This window comes from Erpetoichthys calabaricus, chromosome 17 (genome assembly GCF_900747795.2).
Source record: "Erpetoichthys calabaricus chromosome 17, fErpCal1.3, whole genome shotgun sequence".
Taxonomy (NCBI): Eukaryota; Metazoa; Chordata; class Cladistia; order Polypteriformes; family Polypteridae; genus Erpetoichthys; species Erpetoichthys calabaricus.
In genome coordinates, this window is record NC_041410.2 from 44,442,930 (window position 1) to 44,465,775 (window position 22,846).

Sequence of the window (22,846 nt, forward strand, 5' to 3'; positions counted from 1 at the left end):
TTTTTAATAGTGTCTAAGCTTCCTAGGGGACACATTTGCAATATTATTTTCATTTAAAAAGGTAAATTGCTGAATTAAAGACCTATTTTGTGAGTTCTATTTGTTCACCTACAGTACTGTGTGTGGTTCTGTTTGTGACTCAAAAATGATAAATTTGACTTCTTCATCTTCAAATGTGATATTACTTTTGTAGAGAGTGTAAACATAAATCAAACATTTTCCAAGGGTTGAGGCATAGAAAAGGTTTGGAAGCACTGCAGTAGAGTTTGTCAGCCCCTGAAATCCATCATAACAAAAAATGATTAAACATTTTCCTAATTTTGGTAAGGATTTGTTATGCTGGTTTCTCAATTTCATGTAGGTAGGTGCAAGCTGTTTGCAATTACAGTTAACTGTTACTTAAGCAGTATCAACAGTCCATGGGTAAATTTTAATGAGTGTGTTTCCACAGATGTTAACTGCTATAAAAGTAATTCTCTAGTTTATCTCCTTTTGTATACCACTGCGATCAGATTCTGAAGTCAGTTGCCACAAAGAGTTGCTACAATTCAAATAGCAATTGTATCTTTTATTGGCCACACTTATTGGACAGATTGTGCATCCTTCAGGCTCTGGCCTTTATTTCTTCTGAACAGCCTGTTGCTACTCTGGTCATCTTCTGTTGTTGTGGAGATGGGCATGCAGTCTTCATCTGTAGGCTGTTTTGCTCTTGACTGAATAAACCTAACATTGTACTTAACTAAATATATTCTTAGATTTTTCACGTAAGAAATAGACTATTCAATGTAGTTATATAAAGTAAAGAAGACAGAATATTTGACGTTTTCAGGGAAGGTTGTTATACTTGCTGACCATTAGGCATAAGGTGAGAATTGTCCACAAACAACATAGACTTCACTATACATGAAAGCGGGTCTCAGACCCCAGGTTAAGTTTTTCATGCACACAATTTATTTAGTGAGTCAAATACTCTGAAGAGTACATCAAATTGCAGTGTTGTGTCATAATACACCATTGCATCCACAAGCTTGTTTTCAAATCAAACTTAACTAGAATTGGCAAAGCACAAACTTATTATTGTATTTAAACTTATTTCATGATATATCAAATGGTACTGGGAGCAGCAAGCTGTAGTTACTGCAGCTCTCATGAGTTGTAGATGTGAGAGGGAATGCTTGAGACATTGATAAACCTTTCACTGATAATGATTCAAAAATAAAGGGACATTACAGAAAGGATGAATTATACAGCAGTGGATCTTGCTTTGCTCTCAACAGTAATATTCTAGCAAGATGGAAAGACAAAGCAGCCAAATTTCCAATATTTGCTTTTCTGGTCAAATCAAACATCTGCCTCTGCCACGTCTGTACCCAGTGTTGATGTTTTCATAGAAGAACATATGACCATTTTTTTGTAGATCCATTCAGGATCCACAGAAAACTGGTCAGTAAGGCATTCAAAGAGCCATTGTTAGAGCAATGTTTTATATTAACTCAGAAAACAAAAGTGTAAATTGAAATATAGATTTATCAGGTCATTATTATCACATGTACTGAGTACAGTGAATTTCTTGGTTTCATATGCTACATCAATGTGCAGCTTGTCTTATGTTATGCAGTGCAAATATTTTGTTAATCTTAATACATAATTCTCCTGCCTCCTCACTCACATCCATCTGAAGCCGAATGCGCAGTCGCCTTCTGCGCAGCTGCCCAAAAAAACCTTACGAGACCGACATCCAACCCCAACATCGCGGCGGATTTACGGCCGCAAAAATTCAAAGAGAAAGGCGACTTCGATTAAAGCTCTAGAGGCCTGAAAGGCGATTTCGACTACAGCTCGAGGCCTAATTACGCATTCTGATTCAATTACACATTCATTCAATACACCTATATCAGGTTTGTGGTGCTTATACTTATTACTATTCCATATTGTACTGGAACATTCATCATTCAATATTATACTATAGGCCTGGAAAATTCATCAACTAACAGTACAAGCCTGTACAGTAATGAGTAAAGTGGACTACAATCATTACAAAACAACTTCTTCGTTACTTATCATTTGTTCTTCATACACTGCTGACACAAACTCGTGCCCATTTCATCTTACGTTGTTGAAACGGGCTCTTTGTCTAGTATTGTAATAATTAGCAGATTACCCTGAAAATGGATAGGGCTGAATGTATGATTGACAGCAACCTGTCACATAGGTATACTGAACTCTGAGTTCCATAAACTCTGGGGTTATTTGCAACACACAGAGAACAAGCCTAGGAAGGTTCATGAAGGCAGGCAGAGACTCTTAGAGACCTATCTTTGCTGAAGTTTGCAGTCTTCGGTGGAATGCAGAGCGAGAGTGAGAGAGGCAGTGTGCAACAGTGGAAGATGATCGACGATGTTCTACAAGTAATGCAACATGAGGAACAGCACTCAAAATTATGTTCCTAGTTGCTATTTGGTGTCTGCTGTTTTATGAGCAATTTCCCATGGCGCTGTAACAGCAGACAGCTCTGATGTTTCATTGTTAAAAGTAGCAGGTCTTGGAGTTAACTGTCATTTAGTGTATGCCTCAGTCTTTCCATCTTGGTGTTTATTACACTATTTACTTATTTTAATGCAAAATAAAAAGCTTATAAAGACTTGTTAAAAATTGTGTATTTTCACACTGATTTTTTAAAAATTATTTTGCAGTGTTTTCATAGATGAATACTTAATAATAAGTAACGCTTAACATACAGTATATTTCCTAATTTTATCAAGATTTCATATAGTGGGAATAAAGAATTGTGAAGCTTCAATCGTAATATTAATTACAGTCATATGAAAAAGTTTGGGAACCCCTCTCAGCCTGCATAATAATTTACTCTAAACAAAAAAGATAACAGTGGTATGTCTTTCATTTCCTAGGAACATCTGTGTACTGGGGTGTTTTTCGAATAAAGATATTTAGTGAAGCAGTATTTAGTTGTATGAAATTAAATCAAATGTGAAAAACTGGCTGTGCAAAAATTTGGGTCCCCTTGTAATTTTGCTGATTTGAATGCATGTAACTGCTCAATACTGATTACTTGCAAAACCAAATTGGTTGGATTAGCTCGGTAAGCCTTGAACATCATAGGCAGGTGTGTCCAATCATGAGAAAAGGTATTTAAGGTGGTCAATTGCAAGTTGTGCTTCCCTTTGACTCTCCTCTGAAGAGTGACAGCATGGGATCCTCAAAGTAACTCTCAAAAGATCTGAAAACAAAGATTGTTCAGTCTCATGGTTTAGGGGAAGGCTACAAAAAGCTATCTCAGAGGTTTAAACTGTCAGTTTCAACTGTAAGGAATCTAATCAGGAAATGGAAGGCCACAGGCACAGTTGCTATTAAGCCCACGTCTGGCAGGCCAAGAAAAATACAGGAGTGGCATATGAGCAGGATTGTGATAATGGTTACAGACAACCCACAGATCACCTCCAAAGACCTGCAAGAACATCTTGCTGCAGATAGTGTATCTGTACATCATTCTACAATTCAGCGCAATTTGCACAAAGAACATCTGTATGGCAGGGTGATGAGAAAGAAGCCCTTTCTGCACTCACGCCACAGTCAGTCACTTGTTGTATGCAAATGCTCATTTAGACTAGCCAGATTCATTTTGGAACAAAGTGCTTTGGACTGATGAGACAAAAAGTGAGTTTATTTGGTCATAACAAAAAGCACTTTGCGTGGTGGAAGAAGAGCACCGCATTCCAAGAAAAACACCTGCAACCTACTGTCAAATTTGGTGGAGGTTCCATCATGCTGTGTGGCTAGTTCAGGGACTGGGTCCCTTGTTAAAGTCGAGGATCGGATGAATTCAACCCAATATCAACAAATTCTTCAGGGTAATGTTCAAGCATCAGTCACAAAGTTGAAGTTACGCAGGGGTTGGATATTCCAACAAGACAATGACCCAAAACACAGTTCGAAATCTACAAAGGCATTCTTGCAGAGGGAGAAATACAATGTTCTGGAATGGCCGTCACAGCCCCCTGACTTCAATGATATTCAAAATCTATGGGAGGATTTGAAGCAGGCTGTCCATGCTCGGCAGCCATCAAATCTAACTGAACTGGAGAGATTTTGTATGGAAGAATGGTCAAAAATACCTCCATCCAGAATCGAGACACTCATCAAAGGCTATAGGAGGCGGCTAGAGGCTGTTAGTTGAGCCTCCTTTTGCAGATATAAGTATTGATGTAATATCTCTGTTGGGGTGCCCAAATTTATGCATCTGTCTAATTTTGTTATGATGCATATTGCATATTTTCTGTTAATCCAATAAACTTAATGTCACTGCTGAAATAGTACCGTTTCCATAACGCATGTCATATATTAAAAGGAAGTGGCTACTTTGAAAGCTCAGCCAATGATAAACAAAAATCCAAAGAATTAAGAGGGGTTCCCAAACTTTTTCATATGACTATATATTGTCTCGTGCCTACTAACCATTGTGCCAGAGAGTGTCAATGTGTTGTATGTAGAATTGCATACACAGGAATGAAATTCATTGTACTCAGTACACATGACAAGCAACCTATAACCCCGATTCCAAAAAAATTGGGACACTGTGTAATATGTAAATGAAAACAGAATGCAATTACTTGCAAACCTCAGAAACCCAATATTTTATTCACAATAGAACATAGAAACATCAGATGTTGAAAGTGAGACATTTTACTATTTCATGAAAAATATTAGCTCATTTTGAGTTTGATGGCAGCAACATGTTTCACAAAAGTTGGGATAGGGTCTACAAAAGCCTGGAAAAGTCAGTTGTTCTAAACAGTTGAAGGAACATTTTGCAACTAATTAGGTTAATTGGCAACAGGTGAGTAACATGATTAGATATAAAAAATGTTAGATTGGCAGAGTCTCTCAGAAGTAAAGATGGGCAGATGTTCACCAATCTGCAACAAACTTTGCCTACAAATTGTAGAACAATTTCGGAATAATGTTCCTCAACGTAAAATTGTGAAGAAGAGGGGATGCTACACGGTGGTAAAATGGCTCTGTCCCAACTTTTTTGAGACACGTTGCTGCCATCATCTTCAGAATGACCTCAGCCAGGGGTGGGCATTGATTTTGTTTTCAATCCTATTTTTTGTAAAAATTGATCTATTTGTATGGAATGATTACAATAAAATTTATTAAAAAAAAATCAAAATGACCTTATTCTTTTCTTAAAATGGTGCATTTTCTCAGCTTAACCATTTGATATGTTTTCTACGTTCTATAGTGAGTAAAAGTTTGATTTATGAAATTTACAAATCATTGCATTCTGTTTTTATTTACATTTTACACAGCGTCTGAACTTTTTTGGAATTGGGGTTGTATAAACTTAGCTCTAGTATGAGCTCAATTATTTGATCTTGCTCTGTGTTGAACAGGTCTGCTCAGAGTAGAGTCACTGAAATCCTAAAAGTTGGAACAAAAAAGTGGTGGGCATGGAACTTTTTTTACTCATGTGTGGGAACTGACAATCAGAATTGAGATTGTGGGGAAAAATGTTGGATGGCCAGTTCTGTTGGGCCAATTTATATCATAAGCTATCTGGCATAATGGGAAAGGGGCGTTATAATGGTGAGGCAACATAAAAACCCATCAGGCAGCAGGAGTGCGCAGGGGCTGATGGGAGGACTCCTGTATCAGCACAGCCAATTTTTTTTTTTTTTACTAACCAAAGCTGCATCTTAACTTACTGTAAAACCCCAATCACAATACAACATTTAGGTAAAATTACATCTTTTTCTCTCCTCATGGATTGTGTTTAGCCATATTGTATTTCTAAAAGACAGTTTGTGTTTATTTTCACCTGAACCCTTTTAAACCATAAGGACTGATTGAGATCATTGATGTTAGATAGAATGCCCAGTGGAGGATGGGTGGTCTCGTGGCTTTGGAGCCCCTGCAGATGGTTTTTTTTTTCTCCAGCCCTCTGGAGTTTTTTGTTTTTTCTGTCCTCCTGGCCATCGGACCTTACTTTGGGCAATGCTAGGTAACATAGAATAATCTTATTTTTATATTTTTCTTTTTTCTTTCTTCATCTTGTAAAGCACTTTGATCTACATAATTTGTATGAAAATGTGCTATATAAATAAATGTTGTTGTTGTTGTATGGTGTTGCTAAGGCCATATGAAGCCATGTTTCTTCCCATTTCACATCCCCCCCACCAAAGTTTAAAATCCGAAACTGTTTAGTGAGTTTCCAGGCTGTAAAAATGCATGTTAAGCAAGGTTTTGCAAAATTGTTTACAAAAGGAAATTCCACTGTTTCACCCACCTCTACTTGTTATTTTGTGATTTTAATATTTTGCATATACTGTGGAGGGAGATTTGTACCACTGGGCAAGAACCATGGTGGCCTGCTGCATGTAGTTCAAGCATGTAGATCAAAAAATAAAATCTAAGCAAGTGAAAAGCTTTTATATCAAACCATAAAATCTTGTTTCCCTTATTGTAAGAATTATTGACTTATCAAGGAAGTTTATGTTACAGATTATTTAGTTATTTTAAGAAATCTTGTCCAGTAAATTTTGCTCGACCCATTGTCATTTGCAACTAGTTGTTGATGCTTTCATTAGTCCATGGATTTAGGTTTTCGGCCTTCCATCCAGTTTATTAAATGTGTGATTAAACATCTATTCATGAAACCAGGAAGTACAAAGGAAAAGCGTTTTTGGTTCCAATCCACCAAGGACTTACTGCAATCATTGAATCCAATCATACAGAAAAAGAAACAAATTAATAACTTGTGAGAGTACAGATGAGAGAAGGGAAGCTTGCATTTCAACCAGAAATGACAAGAGAGTCGGTGTTTAAACAATACAGGTAGTCCCCAGGTTACGGACATTCGACCTATGACATACGAACGGGGCCGCAGCTGCGACGCATGCGCCTCAGTAACTGTCGCTCCGTCATCTTTGGTCTGCATACGCTGCAAGCGGTGGCTGGATGGGGGAGATTTCGCTGCTCGCGCAGTGTAGTGTCCCTCCAGTGGCTCCCGGCAGCAAGCGGTTTTACTGCCCGCCCACCACACACGGCTACCCCCCCAACGTTCTAGGTGCGTGGCTGGTAATGCTGCAAGCGGTGATCCGGTTGTGGCTGAACAGGGCGGCAGGGGGTAGCATTGTAGTGTGCCTCGGATGGCTGCGTGTTGAATGGGGGCGGTGGTGTTGCGTACGCTGCAGGCAGATATACTGTAGTGGAGGTGACTGTGAGGTGGGCTGGTGATGAACCGCCCCTCGCTGCCCCCATTCATTCTCAATAGCAAGCCTGCTTGTACTGTTACACACATAGCAGGAAGTTGTCTCTTGTCAGTACAGGGTGGTCCAGATCTAATTATGCAGATCCAGATCGTCTGGATGACTTTAATTTATACAGGGACGATTCCAGTTCGGCACGAAGACGATTCTTCATGTCGTCAGTTCGCACACTTCTCGATGGTCCGGGATTTTTCAGGTGATTTTTCTATGTAATAAACTGAATAAGTTATAGCATAATGAAAATTGCATAATTAGATCTGGACCACCCTATACATCAGATGTGTTGATGACTGGTGCCTTCCTGCTGTGATAGCTGTACAGTGCTGTGCAGAAGAGCTCATCTTAAACTTTTGTCTTCACCCTTCAACAATGTCTGTGAAACACAAATCTGATGCAAGTGCTGGTGATATAGTAAAGAAGAGAAAAACAAACACCATGGAAAATAAAGTAGAAATAATAAAAGGTCAGAGAGAGGTGAAACTCCATCATTCATTGACAGAGCACTTGGTTACAGTCGGTCAACAATAGCATTTGTTAAAATAATGTACCTGTTCTGACATACATACAAATTCAACTTAAGTATAAACCTTCAGTCCCTATCTTGTATGTAACCCGGGTACTGCCTGTACATAAATATTTGGTTTCTTACAGTAATTAATTTTACAAATATACCCAGGGAACACTAGTAAAACTCCTGTAAAAAAATAAAATAAAGTAAAAAAAAAAAAAAAATGTTGTTGCTTTGACTATGAATGCACACAATTATAAAAATTCTGCCTTTCTCTTTGTATTAAAAATCCAGTTGTAATGCCATTATTTTTATGATTTCATTTCCTTCGTGGATACCTTAAATGTATTAAGAAAGTGAAGCCTACAGATGTGCAAGGAGCAGTCAAAACCACCCAGGATAACACAGCTAAAAAAGGGATGGGGAAGTCAGACATTTTGACCAGGTTTTCACTGGTGTTAGATTCAGGTAGAAAGGGCTTGAATTATCAGAACTGAGACAAATATAGCAAATTTTTAAAGTACAATCTAAATCTTTAAAGTACAATCTTTAAATTATCAGTCCCTGGCTAAACTGAATTTTGTTTTGTGAGAAGCAAGGTATGCTTCCCGCTTTCTTTAAGCAAAAAATAACAGCAAGATATGCTGACCTTGTATGTCAAGACATTTGTCATGCTGATTTTGGAGTTAGTAAAGGCATTGTGCAGCTTATGCAATGCATCATTAACAAAGCTACAAAATATGGAAGGTTTGATGCTTCTAACGTATTGCTTTATCAAACTTCAGAAATGGATGGCAGTGGACGGAGCATCTGTGGGAGCAAAGGAGCGTGAGATAAAAATAACATGCATGCACAAAACTCTTCAGAGTGGACGGGCACATGTTCTGTAGGTATAAAAAAAAATATTGATTTAAAAACTGATCAGACTATAAATAATAAATTGCAAACATTCAGTTTGTGTCATGGAATAAATTCAGTCGGTGATCATTGATTTATGTTGTTTTTGCCAAGAAATATATTCCTTATGATTTGCTAACTTTTGACTAGCATCTATCTCCACTCTTCTCTTTTGTTTTATTATTATTATTGTGACCAGTAGAGGTGTAACTGAGCCCCAAAAACACCAACACAAATACAGGTCCTGGGTTCAACTAAAGATTTTATTTTCTATAAATACCCCTCTCATGCTTCTTTCAAGCATTGCGTATTGCACAAAATCCAAGCAATAATCTTTCTTCCCTTCTTTGTTTTTCTTCTCCTTCCTCTCGTCTAGGTGTGCTTCATCCTTTTCCACCTGACTCTGATTCCCTGAGTGAGGAGGAGTTATTTCCTTTATTCAGATCCCAGGTGCTTCCAGTGCCACCACATTGTATCCAGGAAGCACTTCTGGGTCAGGCAGAACCTCCCTAAAAGGAGGAAATCTCCTTCCCCCAGCTCCTTCTGGTAACTCTCACAAGACCCAGCAGAGCTGCCCACTGGAACTCCAAGTCCCCTGAAGCCCTGCTGGTGTGTATATGGGAGGTCCACCAAAAAGCTGCCCTCACCAGTCAGAGTGGGGAAGCAAATGGCTCCAGGTTGCATTCTTATTCCATTTAACTAGCCTACCAGCTGGGTAAGGAATCTTGAACCATCCCAGCCGGGACACCAGTCCATGATTGTGTCCATTACATTGTATATACAACTTTTGGTTAATGTCTTTCTCTAAGGTGACTTACAAGATCACGATATATAACTTCTTATAGATCGTTTGTTTGTAGTGTGCACAACGGCAGGTACGTGATTTGCAGAGGGTCACACAATGAGGTTGAATTGCAACTTTAGTCAACAGTCTTGTGGTGTAAAATGTGATGCCTCAGTCCACCACAGTGCTTGCCACTGCTTTTGCAAGTTTGCAGCTGCATAAAATGTAATTATAACATTGGAGGAGATGCCACAGCACAATAAGAGAAGAACTTGCATAGGAAGATGCCACATTCTTGCACTGGTCCCACAGGTTCACTTTATATATACATACAGTATGTATATATATGTATGTATGTATGTATGTATGTATGTATGTATGTATGTATGTATGTATGTATGTATGTATGTATGTATGTATGTATGTATGTATGTATGTATGTATGTATGTATGTATGTATGTATGTATGTATATATAGGTTTTGTGTAAACTACTTATTTTTGCAACTTATTTGTGGTAATTTAGTTCTCTTTTTTGGGTCTGTCAAAAAGAGGAGAAGAAGGAAGGGATGTCTGTTACCAATTGTGGTTTATGGGTCAGTTGATTGCCTGCTGCTGGGCCCTGGGGTGTGTGTTAAAGAGTCGTAAAGCCAAATTACCGTGATGAGGTAATTGGTGTGGAATTCACACTGGTTACTGGCAGAAGAAATGGAAAACTATTTAACATCTCAAGTTCCTGGCTTGTTATTTTGATTTAGGAAAAGACCTGTGAAAGCAGATTGCTCAATATTTGAGGCCACCTTCTCGAGACAGAAACAGAACTGTTCAGTTAAACATATTTGTTAATTTATCGTATATAAGTCAGCACTGTATTGTGTAAACTCTACTGTACATATAAAGCGGGAGGTGTACTGCTATGCTGAACTTCACCTCCACATATTGGGGTGCTGGCAGTGGGAGGCTTTCTCTATACATTAAATAGCCATCATGAAATTTTAATTTCAGAACTTAATTTTATTGGTGTTTCTTGCTTTGTTGAAGCTAATGTATGTACACTGTATACAGCATATCAAACATCTATAGTTAGACTTTGCTATGATTACTCATATTTATTTTTTAATTTTACAAACACCCTTTTTAATTTTTTCCCCATTAATTATAAAGATACAAAAGAGAAACAAAGTGGATCATCTCAGCAAAAAATATGCTTCAGTCCGTAAACTTAAACTGATAAGGGGACACTATGACCAAAGGTTTTCTTCCAGCCAGTTTCTTTATTAGAAAGCAATTGTTTCTACAGAACACACATTTGTAATATAGAGGATTTGTGTAACCTGGAAGAGTTCCTTCGTTGCATCTCTCCACACATCAAATAATGCCATGTAATGAAATATGTGTAAAATTGGTGCATTGGCCATAATGTGCAGTGGTGGAGACGTACTGACGTTTTGATGTCATCTTGCAAACGAGAGGGAAGCAGCTGAGAGTTGTTGTTTTTTTCTGTGGTGTGAGAGTTAACTAAAAATCCGTTTTGCTCCTATAAACTTGTGTTTTGATTACCACTAAGGAGCTGTTTGTGAATATTTAAAGCTTTTTTTTATTCCCTTTAGAAGGGTTTTTTTGCCTTTTTTTTTTTTTTTTTTTTTTTTTTTATTTGCTCCTACCAGAGCAAAAACAGCTGGGTGTTTTGGGGATGCATTTAGAAAAGTTATTTGTTATGTGTACTTGTTTTGGTTATTTGTATTCAAACTAGCATTGGCAAGGCAGGACAGTAAGAAGCATCTGTAAGTAAATAACCTACATTGTAACAACAAATGGATGATAAGTAACAGAATCAGTGATTCCGTAGTGAGGGCGGGGGAAAGGCTGTGGCTGACTTCAAAGCAATACAGGGCAAGGCTCAGCTGTATGTAGGCAGGCGGCCCTTGTTAAGATGCCAACTGGACACCAGCCAGCTGTAAGAGCAGACAAGACGGTAAGAAATTAAGTAGCGACAGAGATTCACCAAGCAAGTTTTTCTAATTTGAGTAGTTCTTCGAGGCAACAGCATAAGGGTTCATTAATAAAAAGGAATATAAATAGTGCAAGTAGAGAGCTATTAAGTGAGGAATAACAGGAGTGCAAAGTTAGAGCAGACAGTGACAAGTAAAGTTAACCTCATAGAAGGTCAAATAGCAGGCAGTCGAGGGATAGAATATTACAGGAGCTTAATGGACCAGAAGGTGTAAAATAAATATAGCAGTTTTTAATCTCATCTCCTTGGCTTTCTTTTTTGTTTTCCCATTTAATTTTAATAATAAACAAGTTAAGACAGTTTTAGTAATTGTAATATTAATTTTAATAAAGAGGCCAGTGCAATGCTAGTCCTGTTGGATGTTTGAGCCAGTCTTTCGTGAGGGCAATATCTGCAGGAGATGCCAGCTGACCCAGCACCTCAAACTCAGGGTCGTAGGACTAAACTTGGCTGGTCTGTGTTGTAGTAGAGAATTGAAGGACCTGGCCCAGGTGTACTTTGGAGAGAAAGTGTGCGATCCTAAGGTGGCGTGGGAGGAGATTCCAGACTAGACAGGCAGAGAGAGTTGGATAAAGGGTGCACACTTTCCAGGGGCATCAACCCCTGAATTGGAAGTGCCGAACCGCTTTCAGATCCTTATGGAGCCTGGCAGTGTCTTTAAAGATTCTAGTGGTAGGCATGGAAGAGGAGCACCAATGGGCCTCCTCAAAACCAAGAGAGAGGCAGATAATCTTGCACGTTGTGTTGCCTTCCACACATACAGGTGGGAGACCTCCCTGGAATTGTGGATAGGTTTTTGGCCAGAGTGGAGGTCGGTCCAGTTTTCATCATCCATGTTGGGACAAATGACATACATAAGGGTAATCTGTCAATTCAATCCAAATTTAAAGAGTTAGGTGCCAGGCCCAAGAGCAGAACTGACAAGGTAGTCTTCTCTGAAGTTCTCCCTGCCAGTCCAGGTAAAACTGAGGAGATTGGAAAGCTTAATGGATAGCTCAGACCTTGGTTCAGGATAGAAGGGTATAGGTTTATGGGGCATTGGGATTCCTTTTGGAACCGATGGGACCTGTTCTGCCATGACCGGTTGCATCTGAACTGGAAGGGCACCAATGTGTTGAGGAGGTGTATGAGTCGGTTAGGTGAGAATTGTTTAAACTAAGGAATGAGGGGGTTGGCTGCAGGGAGTTTAGAACAGACCAGGTTTACATCTGTACAAAGAGAAACAAACAGTAGTGTAAAAATAAAAATGCATAGTGATGTAAATTCTAATCCAACCCTTAATTGTAAAAGTATGAGTAACATGTTAAAAATGACATGCCTTAATGCTAGAACTATCAGAAATGAAAGAGTTGAGTTGGAGTTGTATGTAAAGGAGCATAGTTTTGATATTATATCAATAATGGAAACCTGGCTAAATAACAAAGATGGGCATGAGTATAGCATAAAGGGATATGCGATTTTTAGGAAGGATAGACTGAAAAGGAGGGTAGGGTAAATGTTTATGTCAAACAGAATTTAAATGCAGGTCCTTTTCAGTGGAACAATGAGCCCCCATCTTAGTGAGGACATGTGGCTTTGCCTGAATAGCATTGGGAAAAGGTCTTATTTTAGAAGTGTGTTATAGACCGCCCAATGCAGACGGTAATTTCAACGCACATCTTTTTAGTAATAATAAAAAAGGCAATTTTATAGGGGGATATTATAGTCATGGAGGACTTGAATTACCAAAATATTAACTGGGCTAACCTAGCAAACAGCAGAGCACGAGAGCAGGAGTTTTTGGAAGTAATCAGTGTCCGCTTTTTAACATAGTATGTTAAAGCACCAACTCGGGGTGAAGGCTTTCTAGATTTAGTATTTTGTAATAATCTAGATAGAATTGAGGGTGTAGAGGTGATTGAACTACTATGATCAAGTGACCATAGTATAATATCATTTTCAGTGTTTTGGAAGAGTGAGGATGAAGTGACTGAAACTGTTAAGTTTAACTTTGGTTTGGCAGATTTTGAGCAGTTGCAGCAAAGTCTGAGGAAAGACTGGGAAAAGCTTCTAAGTGTGGAAACAGTCGAAGAGCAGTGGAACAGGTTTTAAAACGTTTTACATATAATGCTGTAGGGCTGCACGATTAATCTTTTTTTTCTCATGATAACGATATTTATGACCCACGATCAGTTAATAAATATCGTCGCGATTTTACAGTATAAAGACCAAACTGTTTTTTATGGGCTGAGTTTACGGATTGGACTGCGTCACTATGACGTTACTGCGTCTAGATTGCAAGCGCTTTCTGAAGCAGTAGAAGTCAATAGCAGCAATAACAGTCAGTCAGAATAAACATATGATGGCGGAGCAACGTGAGGAAGGTGCAGAAGTGCGATCGTTAGTTCCTAAAAAGGGGTCATACTCAGTTGTCTGGAACTATTTTGATTTCGAGGAATGTGATGTTGATCAGGTACGAGTCTTGTGCAAAGTTTGCTCCTGTTCCGTCCAAACGTCCCAAGGTAACACAACAAACCTCATCACCAACCTTAAAAGCCACCACAAAGTACACTATCAAGAATTTCAACGACTGAAGGCACAAACAGCAACAACAAAAAATTACCAGCCATCCACAACACAGACAACAATATCAGGGACATTGTTCAACGCAATACCATATCTGCCTAGCTCGCAAAGACACCGGGAAATAACAGAGGCGATCACGTACCATATAGCCAAGGATATGTGTCCAATAACCACCGTGAGCAGTGAGGGGTTTAACAAAATGATCGCAACACTTGATAAAAGATATAGCATTCCCTCACGCAACCATTTTTCCAATGTTGCGCTGCCCTCGCTGTATGCGAAATGCCGAAAAGAAATAGAAAGAGAAATTCTCAGGCTCAGCCTTGAATATTTTGCTACCACGACCGACTTATGGTCAAGCAGAACTGCGGAGCCGTATTTGAGCTTGACAGTTCATTTTATTGACAGCGAGTTTGAGATGAAAAGCAAGCTTTTGCAAAGTTCGTTTTTCCCACAAGACCATACAGCGGAGTTTATTGCAGTGGGCCTCAAAGAAGCGATGTCCGCTTGGGGCTTGGTGGAAGAAAGACTTGTGTGCATCACAACGGACAACGCAGCTAATATGATTAGGGCAGCATCTGTGAATAACTGGCCGAGGCTACACTGCTTTGGTCACCAGACTTCATTTACCAAAGGAATAATCGTCATTATTAATCGTGATAAAAATTTTGAGCAAAATAATCGTGATAATCATTTTTTCTGTTATCGTGCAGCCCTATAATGCTGGTCAGGTACAAACCTAAATTTGGAATAAGTAGGAAACTGAAAAAAACAAAAGCTACAAAAGATAAAAAAAGCTGTATAAGGTGTATAAAACTAGTATCTGCAAAGTGAAGAATATTAGGGAGGCTAAAAGACAGTCAGAGAGGAGTATAGCAGATAAAGTAAAAGACAACTCAAAGATTTTCTTTCAGTATTTTAATAATAAAAGTACAGTCAAGTAGGAGGTAAACTGTATCAGGAATAATAAAGGGGAATTAAAAATACACACAATGCTCTAAATTCACATTTTTCTGAGGTCTTCACAAGTGAGGAATTTGATAACCTGTCTGTAGTAAATGGGACTACTAAGGAGGTACTGAGGAATTTGGAAATTGTTGAGAGAGAAGTACTGCTTAGATTAAATAGGCAGAAATCAAACAAATCTCCAAGACCAGAAAATATTTAGCCTTGAGTTCTTAAGGAGGAAATGTAATACATACAGTATATAAACCCTTGATGCATATTTTTATGAAGTTACTGCACTGGGGAAATTCCGAAGGACTGGAAAAATGGCAAAAATTATCCTATTATATAAAAACGTTGACAGGGCAGATCCAAGCAGCTATAGCCCAGTAAGCTTAACACACATCACAGGAAAATGAATGGAAGGAGTTATTAAGGAAAAGATTGAGCAACACGTGGCAAGAACAGGAATTTTACTGAACATTTGTATTGGTTCAGAAGAGTGAGGTCATGTTTTACTAACATGCTGGCATTCTAAAAGGAAGCAACAAAAGAGTATGATCAAAGTGCAGCACATGATATTATTTGTCTTGACTTTCAGAAAGCTTTTGATAAGGTGCCACATGGGCATCAAACTAAAGTGGAAGCTCAGGGTGATATTTGTAGACGTGTGCAAAATTGGCTCAGTCACAGGAAGCAGAGGGTTGTGGTGCGTGTAACCTTATCAGAACTGCCTGATGTTAAGAATGGTGTTCCACAGGGGTCAATGCTAGGGCTGTGTCTATTTTTAATATATAAATGATTTGGGTAGGAATATAAGTAAAAAGATGGGTAAGTTTGCAGATGATACCAAGCTAGGTGGATTGGCAGATAATCTGGAATTTGTTGAATCATTACAGAAGGTGGACAGCACACAGGGTTGTTCAAATTTGTGACAGATGAATTTTAATGTCAGTAAATGTAAGGCATTACATGTAGGAAGTAAAAATGTTAGATTTGAATACACAGTTGGAGGTCTGAAAATGGAAAGTACAGCTTATGCGAAGGATTTAGAAGTCATAGTGGACTATATACTAGCAACTTCTACACAGTGTTCAGAAGTCATTAGAAAGGCTTACAGAATGTTAGATTATGTAGCACAAAGTAAAGAGTACAGATCCAAGGAGGTAATACTCAAGCTTTATAACACACTGGTGAGTCCTCATCTGGAGTACTGTATGTAGTTTAGGTCTCTATGCTACAAAAGGACATAGCAGCACTAGGAAAGGTCCAGAGAAGAGTGACTAGGCTGATTCCCGAAAAGAAAAAGCCTTTGATTTCAGTCTGTAACAGCCTGTGTAAAGTTTTGCTACCTGTAAAAGACATCGTTGAAGGGATATAAACAGACAGACAAATGCTGGTGAATCATGTCTTCGTGATATGTTGTTGTCACTTGAATTTTTTATTCATTTTTTTTCTTGAATAAAAGCACACTTGTTTCATTATACCTTTGCGAAAGTGTTTTATATTCCAGTGAACACTTGAGTGAGATCAAATCTGTCTCTGCCTCTCTTGTGCACACAAACTTTCATACATAAAAGCATCACTATTTGAAAATGCTATGCCATTTGAACGTGACTTGTCATTTGAACATTTTTTTTCGATCTTACCTGTACTCCATGGAACAGCGTTGGGTTGGGTACATACACCATCACCATGACACTGCCAGATCTAAACACTAGTACGTGAGCAATTCGCCACGCTAAAGTGACTATAACTGCAGATGGAAGTCCCATTTTACTTATGGTGCCAAGCAGAGTTTTGTTGCGGTGCAACAGTCTATTTAGCCAGAGAAAGCACTGTGAAGAAGCTACCTGTTGTTATGGTCCTGCCTTTGTCCAGTCTGATAGCTATCACAGGACATTGTATCTTTGATTGCCGGTACAACAAATAGTTCTGAGCAGGTAACAGCCATAGCACCCACTGTGGCCATCGCTGCTCTTGTGAAAAGAATGGAGATAAATGCCATCAACTCAGAGAGAGAGAGGCAAGTTCGTTGTACCACGTGAACGTGAGTGAGAGAATAAAACTGAACAATAAAAAACAAGTGCTAACTTTTACAAGTAACCAAAATTTACACCAAGTGCTACAGACTTAAATCAAATGTATGTTTTTATTATACTGTATTATAGTAATAATAATAACAACAGCTCACTACTCAAAACGCAGAGTGCCTGGTCTCAATCGTGGGACCTTTTGGGTTATAAGGAAGCGGTTCTTACCTCTGCACCATTCAAGAATATGTATAAACTTCCTGTCAATTGACATTTGAGCTTGAGTTTTTAACTCATTGACAGCAACATGTAAATCGAATGCTTTTTTTTTCATTTGGTTGTATTCTTGAGTAAAAGCACATGTATTTATTTGGTATTTGTACTAAAGTCTTCACACATTATACACTTCACATCTATATATATAATTCACTAAGCCGCCGACAAGTAGCCACCCATGGAAAGCACGCAAGACAGCTACGCCCACCGTATGACAAGTAGACACCCATGGAAGCACGCAAGACGGCCATGCCCACCAACTCTAAGACCATTGGATACAACGACAACTCGCAGAGCCACGCCCACCAACTCGGACATGACGCCTCGGAAAACACGCATGTCATTTATGTTTGTCCGTGCTAGAGTCCACATGCACCTCTGAGCCACGTTGACTGTTCATAGAGGCATGTTTCTCGCGGATGTGAATCGCTGTATGCAGCGTCTAAAACAGTTTGCGAGGGGTATCCCATGGGATCCTTAAAATAATCCTTTAAAACTGAGGTTAAAACACAATGAAGGAAGCAGTCGTTAAAAACCAATAAGCCCTGTGCCTCTTTTTCATTAGCGTCTCACCTGCTTCACCGATGCAGGCCCTGCAACAGTCGAGATGCTCTCTCAGCAGCTGACCTTCTCTGTGCCTGACTTCACTACTGTCAGTCGCCTGATTAAAAATGGCCTTTTGAAGGGGAGCTATGGACCCGCTATACCACAGGAGCACATTGCCTTCGAGCCTGCTTTCTCTCTCTCCTCACTCGCTCGCACACTGCACAGGGGAGAAATGCCCGCAGCACGACTCCACCCAGAAACCGTTTCAGCCACACTTCCACGCCCCTTGCTATGCTGTGAGTGCGATGATTATTTATTTAAAAATGGCCTTTTGAAGGGGAGCTGTGGACCCGCTATACCACAGGATCACCTGTGACATTGCCTTCACATTGTTTTCCTTTTATTTCTGATCCCGTCAAGCAGATCAGACACCCAAGCAAACAACACTGAATAATCAATAGCTGCAACTACTTTGCCCGCCCCAACTCCTCACCTGAGTCGGTTTCGTCTGTGTTCAGCAGTGTTTCCCAAACTCGGTCCTGGTGAACCCCTGTGGCTGCAGGGTTTTGTTCCAGCCAGATTCCTAATCATTAATGCCGGTGAAACTCATCCGGGATAAGTCGTTTTTTCAAACGCAGCCGTGTAGCTGGATGTAATAATCCGAGATGAATGCGCACCCCCACGCTGAGTGAAAAGCCAATGTATATTGAGTCTAGAAAACATGATCAGCAAGTCTTTAATAGGCTGCAACAAAATGATGAAAGAACGGGCGCATTTTTTTCACACAAGCTGTGTGTTTGGGTGGGTGGGTGTTGTTAGTTAGTTAGTTAATTAGTTACTCGAAGGATTTCAAGATTTAATATGCACAAGCGGTAACACTGCAAAAGCAGCCCAAACCAGAAAAGACGGCTGGCAAAAAGTGGCTGATAAATTAAACGCATGTGCATTGTACTTACTGAAAGCAGCGTTACGGATTTTGCAAATGTTCGTTTTTTTCCCTCTGCTTAAAAAACATTAAAAAAGCGGCGTGATTATGCGGCGTATACTACGCCGCGGGTTGGTATGCAGCGTGTAAAACAGTTTGTTTGTCGCGGATAATTTGCCTTTTATTTTACACAAAGACAATTTCCTGTTAGATTGGCCTTTGCGATGACAATTAATATGGCACAGGGCCAAACTTTCAAAAAGATGTGCATGTATCTGCCAAAACCAGTTTTCAGTCATGAACAGTTATATGTTGCTCTCTCCAGAGTTCCATCTTTTCATCCACTTACTGTTGTATCCTCAAAACCAACACTTTTAGACCACTGTGTCTTTCCGGAACTGTTCAGCCATCAATAAATGATTATGCGACGTATGCCTGCAGGAACACGTGCAAGCGAGACACACACACACACACACACACACACACACACACACACACACACACACACACACGCGCGCGCGAGAGTGAGCGCGCTGGATGCATAAGAATAATACTTCATTACATTGATATACCAGTGTTTTCAGTATTCAAAGCACTATCCACACAGGGAGGAACCGGGAAGCGAACCCAAAATCTTCCGCAGTCTCCTTACTGCAAAGCAGCAACACTACCGCTGCGCTACAAAGCCATTAAAGAATGCACCGGGCTCGATTTTGTTTTCACTTGTGTTTACAGCGATCGGGTCGTAGATAGCATTATTGCAATGTTACTTTTCTTGGTGCCTTATTATATTACGGATGTTTCACATGTTCATTTTTTCCCTGTGCTTAAAAGACATTAAAAAAGTGTTTCTCAACTGTGACTCCGGAACAACTCAGTATGCAAGCTATATTAAGCGTCAACAACGAAGACTCGATACAACTTAATGAACAAGTGCTGAAACTTATCCCTACCAACGAAGTAACTTTCACCAGCGTGGCCTCTATCGTCACAGATGATCTCGCTTTCAGTCATGGACCATTGTATGTTGCTCTCTCCAGAGGTCCATCTTTTCATTCACTCACAGTGGTATCCACAAACCCTCCCCATTTGGACAACTGTGTCGTTCAGGAAGTGTTCACTCATCAATACATAATTATGTGGCGTATGCTACGCCGCGGGTTGGCTAGTCATTATTAGTATAACATGGAAAAAGTTTCTGCTTTAGGTATGTGTTCAGCATTTCTTGCGTCGCATTTCCTTTAATCCTACACTTACACAGATCTTTGTAGACACGGAACACAAATGAAATGCATGTATTCCAAATAACGATATACTGTATTATTTATATGCTGACATAAGAGAAATTACTTGTTTTGAAGGTGAGTAGGTTTTGTGCTGAAGACCAACAGACTGAGGTGATTTAGGCATGAGAAGCAAAAGGCAGAGGATGTTAGGGTGGGGGCGGCATGGTGGCGCAGTGGGTAGCGATGCTGCGTCGCGGTTAGGAGACCCAGGTTCGCTTCCCTGCGTGGAGTTTGCATGTTCTCTCCGTGTCTGCGTGGGTTTCCTCGGGTGCTCCGGTTTCCTCTCACAGTCCGAAGACTTGCAGGTTAGGTGTATTTGTGATTCTAAATTGTCCCTGGTGTGTGTGTGTGTGTGTGTGTGTGTGTGCGTACCCTGCAGTAGCCTGGTGCCCTGCCCGGGGTTTGTTTCCTGCCTTGCGCCCTGTGTTGGCTGGGATTGGCTCCAGCAGACCCCCGTGACCCTGTAGTTAGGATATAGCGGGTTGGATAATGGATGGATGTTAGAGTGACAAGGTACATGAAGATAAAGGGGAATGAAGCCCAATAGGAAGGCTAACAATTATTTGGTAGGAGATGCTCTCAGAAAATTTAAATCTGAATATGGGCTCACCCCAAAGGATGTACTGTCGAGCTTCGGTTTCTTTCCTTTTTATGTATTTACTTTTTTAATAAATGGATTATGGTACTGTATCCATAAACTTTTCCCAGTGGTGAAGCATTACATCTGTTGCTTTGTTTTTTATTGACTATATATTTGTAAACGTGTGCTAGCTCTAGACTTAAAGAAATAATATGAAATGCAGTTAATACAATGTGTTAGCAATAAATATGCTGTGTATAACTTGTCATATTCTTGTCAGAAATTAAGTAAAGTGAAATTCTTTCCGAACCAGTCATATCTTCCAAGTATTTAATGTGTAATTGCTGGAATTGGTAACACACAATTTCTTTTGTATTGCAGTGCCTCCACAGTTTATAAAGCGCCCGACTAACATCTATGCTCATGAATCTATGGACATTGTGTTTGAGTGTGAAGTCAGTGGTGTTCCCTCTCCTTCTGTCAAGTGGGTCAAAAATGGAGATGCTGTTATCCCCAGTGATTACTTCAAAATTATTGTAAGTGACCTTTTTCTAATTTAAACTTTAAATGCAGAGTGAAATGATTATAATGACATGGCACTTGACAGGTAAAATCAGCTTTCATTTACTGATTTAGCTGATGTGTTCAGTCTTTTTTTGTAACAACAAACTGTGAAATTAATTTTTGTGAACAAGGCAGACTGTAGTTGAGCAAAATCGACAGCACTGTTTCTGAGATGCTTACTTTTCTGACTTTTTTCATTTATTTAAGTTGCTTTAGTGTTGTATGTCACAAAGACAATGGAATTTAGTTTTCACACGTGACCTCTGTAATGCAAGCAAATATGTAATTCATAAGCTTATTACTAGTGATGACATAACTTCCATTTCACAACAGAAAATTTAACATAGAAGATTCAATCCAGTAATAAAATATGTTTTTCAGGTGTTCTTTATTATTGACTTAGACACTGTAAAATCAAGGACCACTTGTTAACATATGACAGCTCAGTTCACATAGCTTGTCAAACCATAGAAGCTAAAAGCAGCCAGCTGAAGACAGCTGTATTATTTACAACCATTCGGAACCAAGTGACTTGCAGCTAGGTGTCACAATGACATGACTGGTAGAGCAGCAAAGGCAGGCAGAGCTAGTCATACACTGCGCCTGGGGCTTTTACAGTCTGAAGCATGTTAACACTTTGAATGTGAGGGTCCGAATTAACTAGTCTCTCATTGTGTCTGTCAAGACATGAAATATGAAAAAACCAGTATCTCAAAGAGCTACCATTTAGTGGGTAACCATAGAAATAGTTGGTCTTGTCCACTGATGGAGATTAACTTTTAGGGGGGAGCTCCATTAGCGGTGGTGATATTTTAACTTTTGTTTTATATATCATTTCATAATATTCTGTATATATTCATCCCGACGGGATTTAATAAATATTACATGCAAGTACAAATGTGCATGATTAGCAAACAAGGGGCTCAAAAGGAAAAGGATAAGGCAGCAAAAACCCCATCAAAGTCTAAACCAGTTCACGGTACGGCCTCTCAGAGATTGACCTGGAACAGACTGGAGAAGGTACAGATCTGCCACAACCTGACACGGCAGCATCAGCTCCAGCTGAGACCATTTGTGGGAGCAAAACTGCAAGTGAGTGCAACTCCAACTACAGATATCCGGGAAGATTGAAACGCACTCTCCGAACTGAAGGTAATGATTGCTGTGCTCAGTAACATAAATGATATAAGGCAAGACGCAAAGAAAAACAATAGAGAAATAAAGAATGCAATTAAGGTCCTAAATGAAAAAAATGAGAAACTGCATCAAGATATGAAAGACCTGGAGCAACGTTTAAGTACTAAGTTTACTATAACTTATACAGGAATGCTGCGAAAAATTAATGAAAAAATACAGGAAAATGCAAGTAAGTTAGAGAGTAAAATGAAATACTTGCTGCTCAGCTTGAAGATGTTAAAACGTTCATAAAACCATTTACTCAGATCGTTGTAGACACGGAACACAAATAACGATATATTATTTACCTTATACAAGTCCAGAAGCCTAACTCTCAGAGAAAGACTTCAGCTGTGTAAATTTTGTGTCTGACTTAAGGTGCTTTGGTGTAGGATGAGTGAGCAAACTGCCTGCTGCCAGTGCTGATTGGCGTATTTGCAAAACAAAGATTCTAATGAG

The 22,846-nt window shown here is 39.4% G+C and overlaps 1 protein-coding gene across 7 annotated transcripts in view; it reads left to right on the forward strand.

Annotated features, from left to right (window-relative positions):
- LOC114667840 (neogenin-like) overlaps positions 1-22,846 on the forward strand; it is a 434,801-nt gene that overhangs the window by 321,136 nt on the left and 90,819 nt on the right. For all 7 annotated transcript variants that reach the window (XM_051920818.1, XM_051920819.1, XM_051920813.1 and 4 more), the window contains exon 6: positions 21,029-21,183. In XM_051920818.1, coding sequence (XP_051776778.1) covers positions 21,029-21,183 — 155 coding nt within the window. The remainder of the gene's footprint in view (positions 1-21,028; positions 21,184-22,846) is intronic.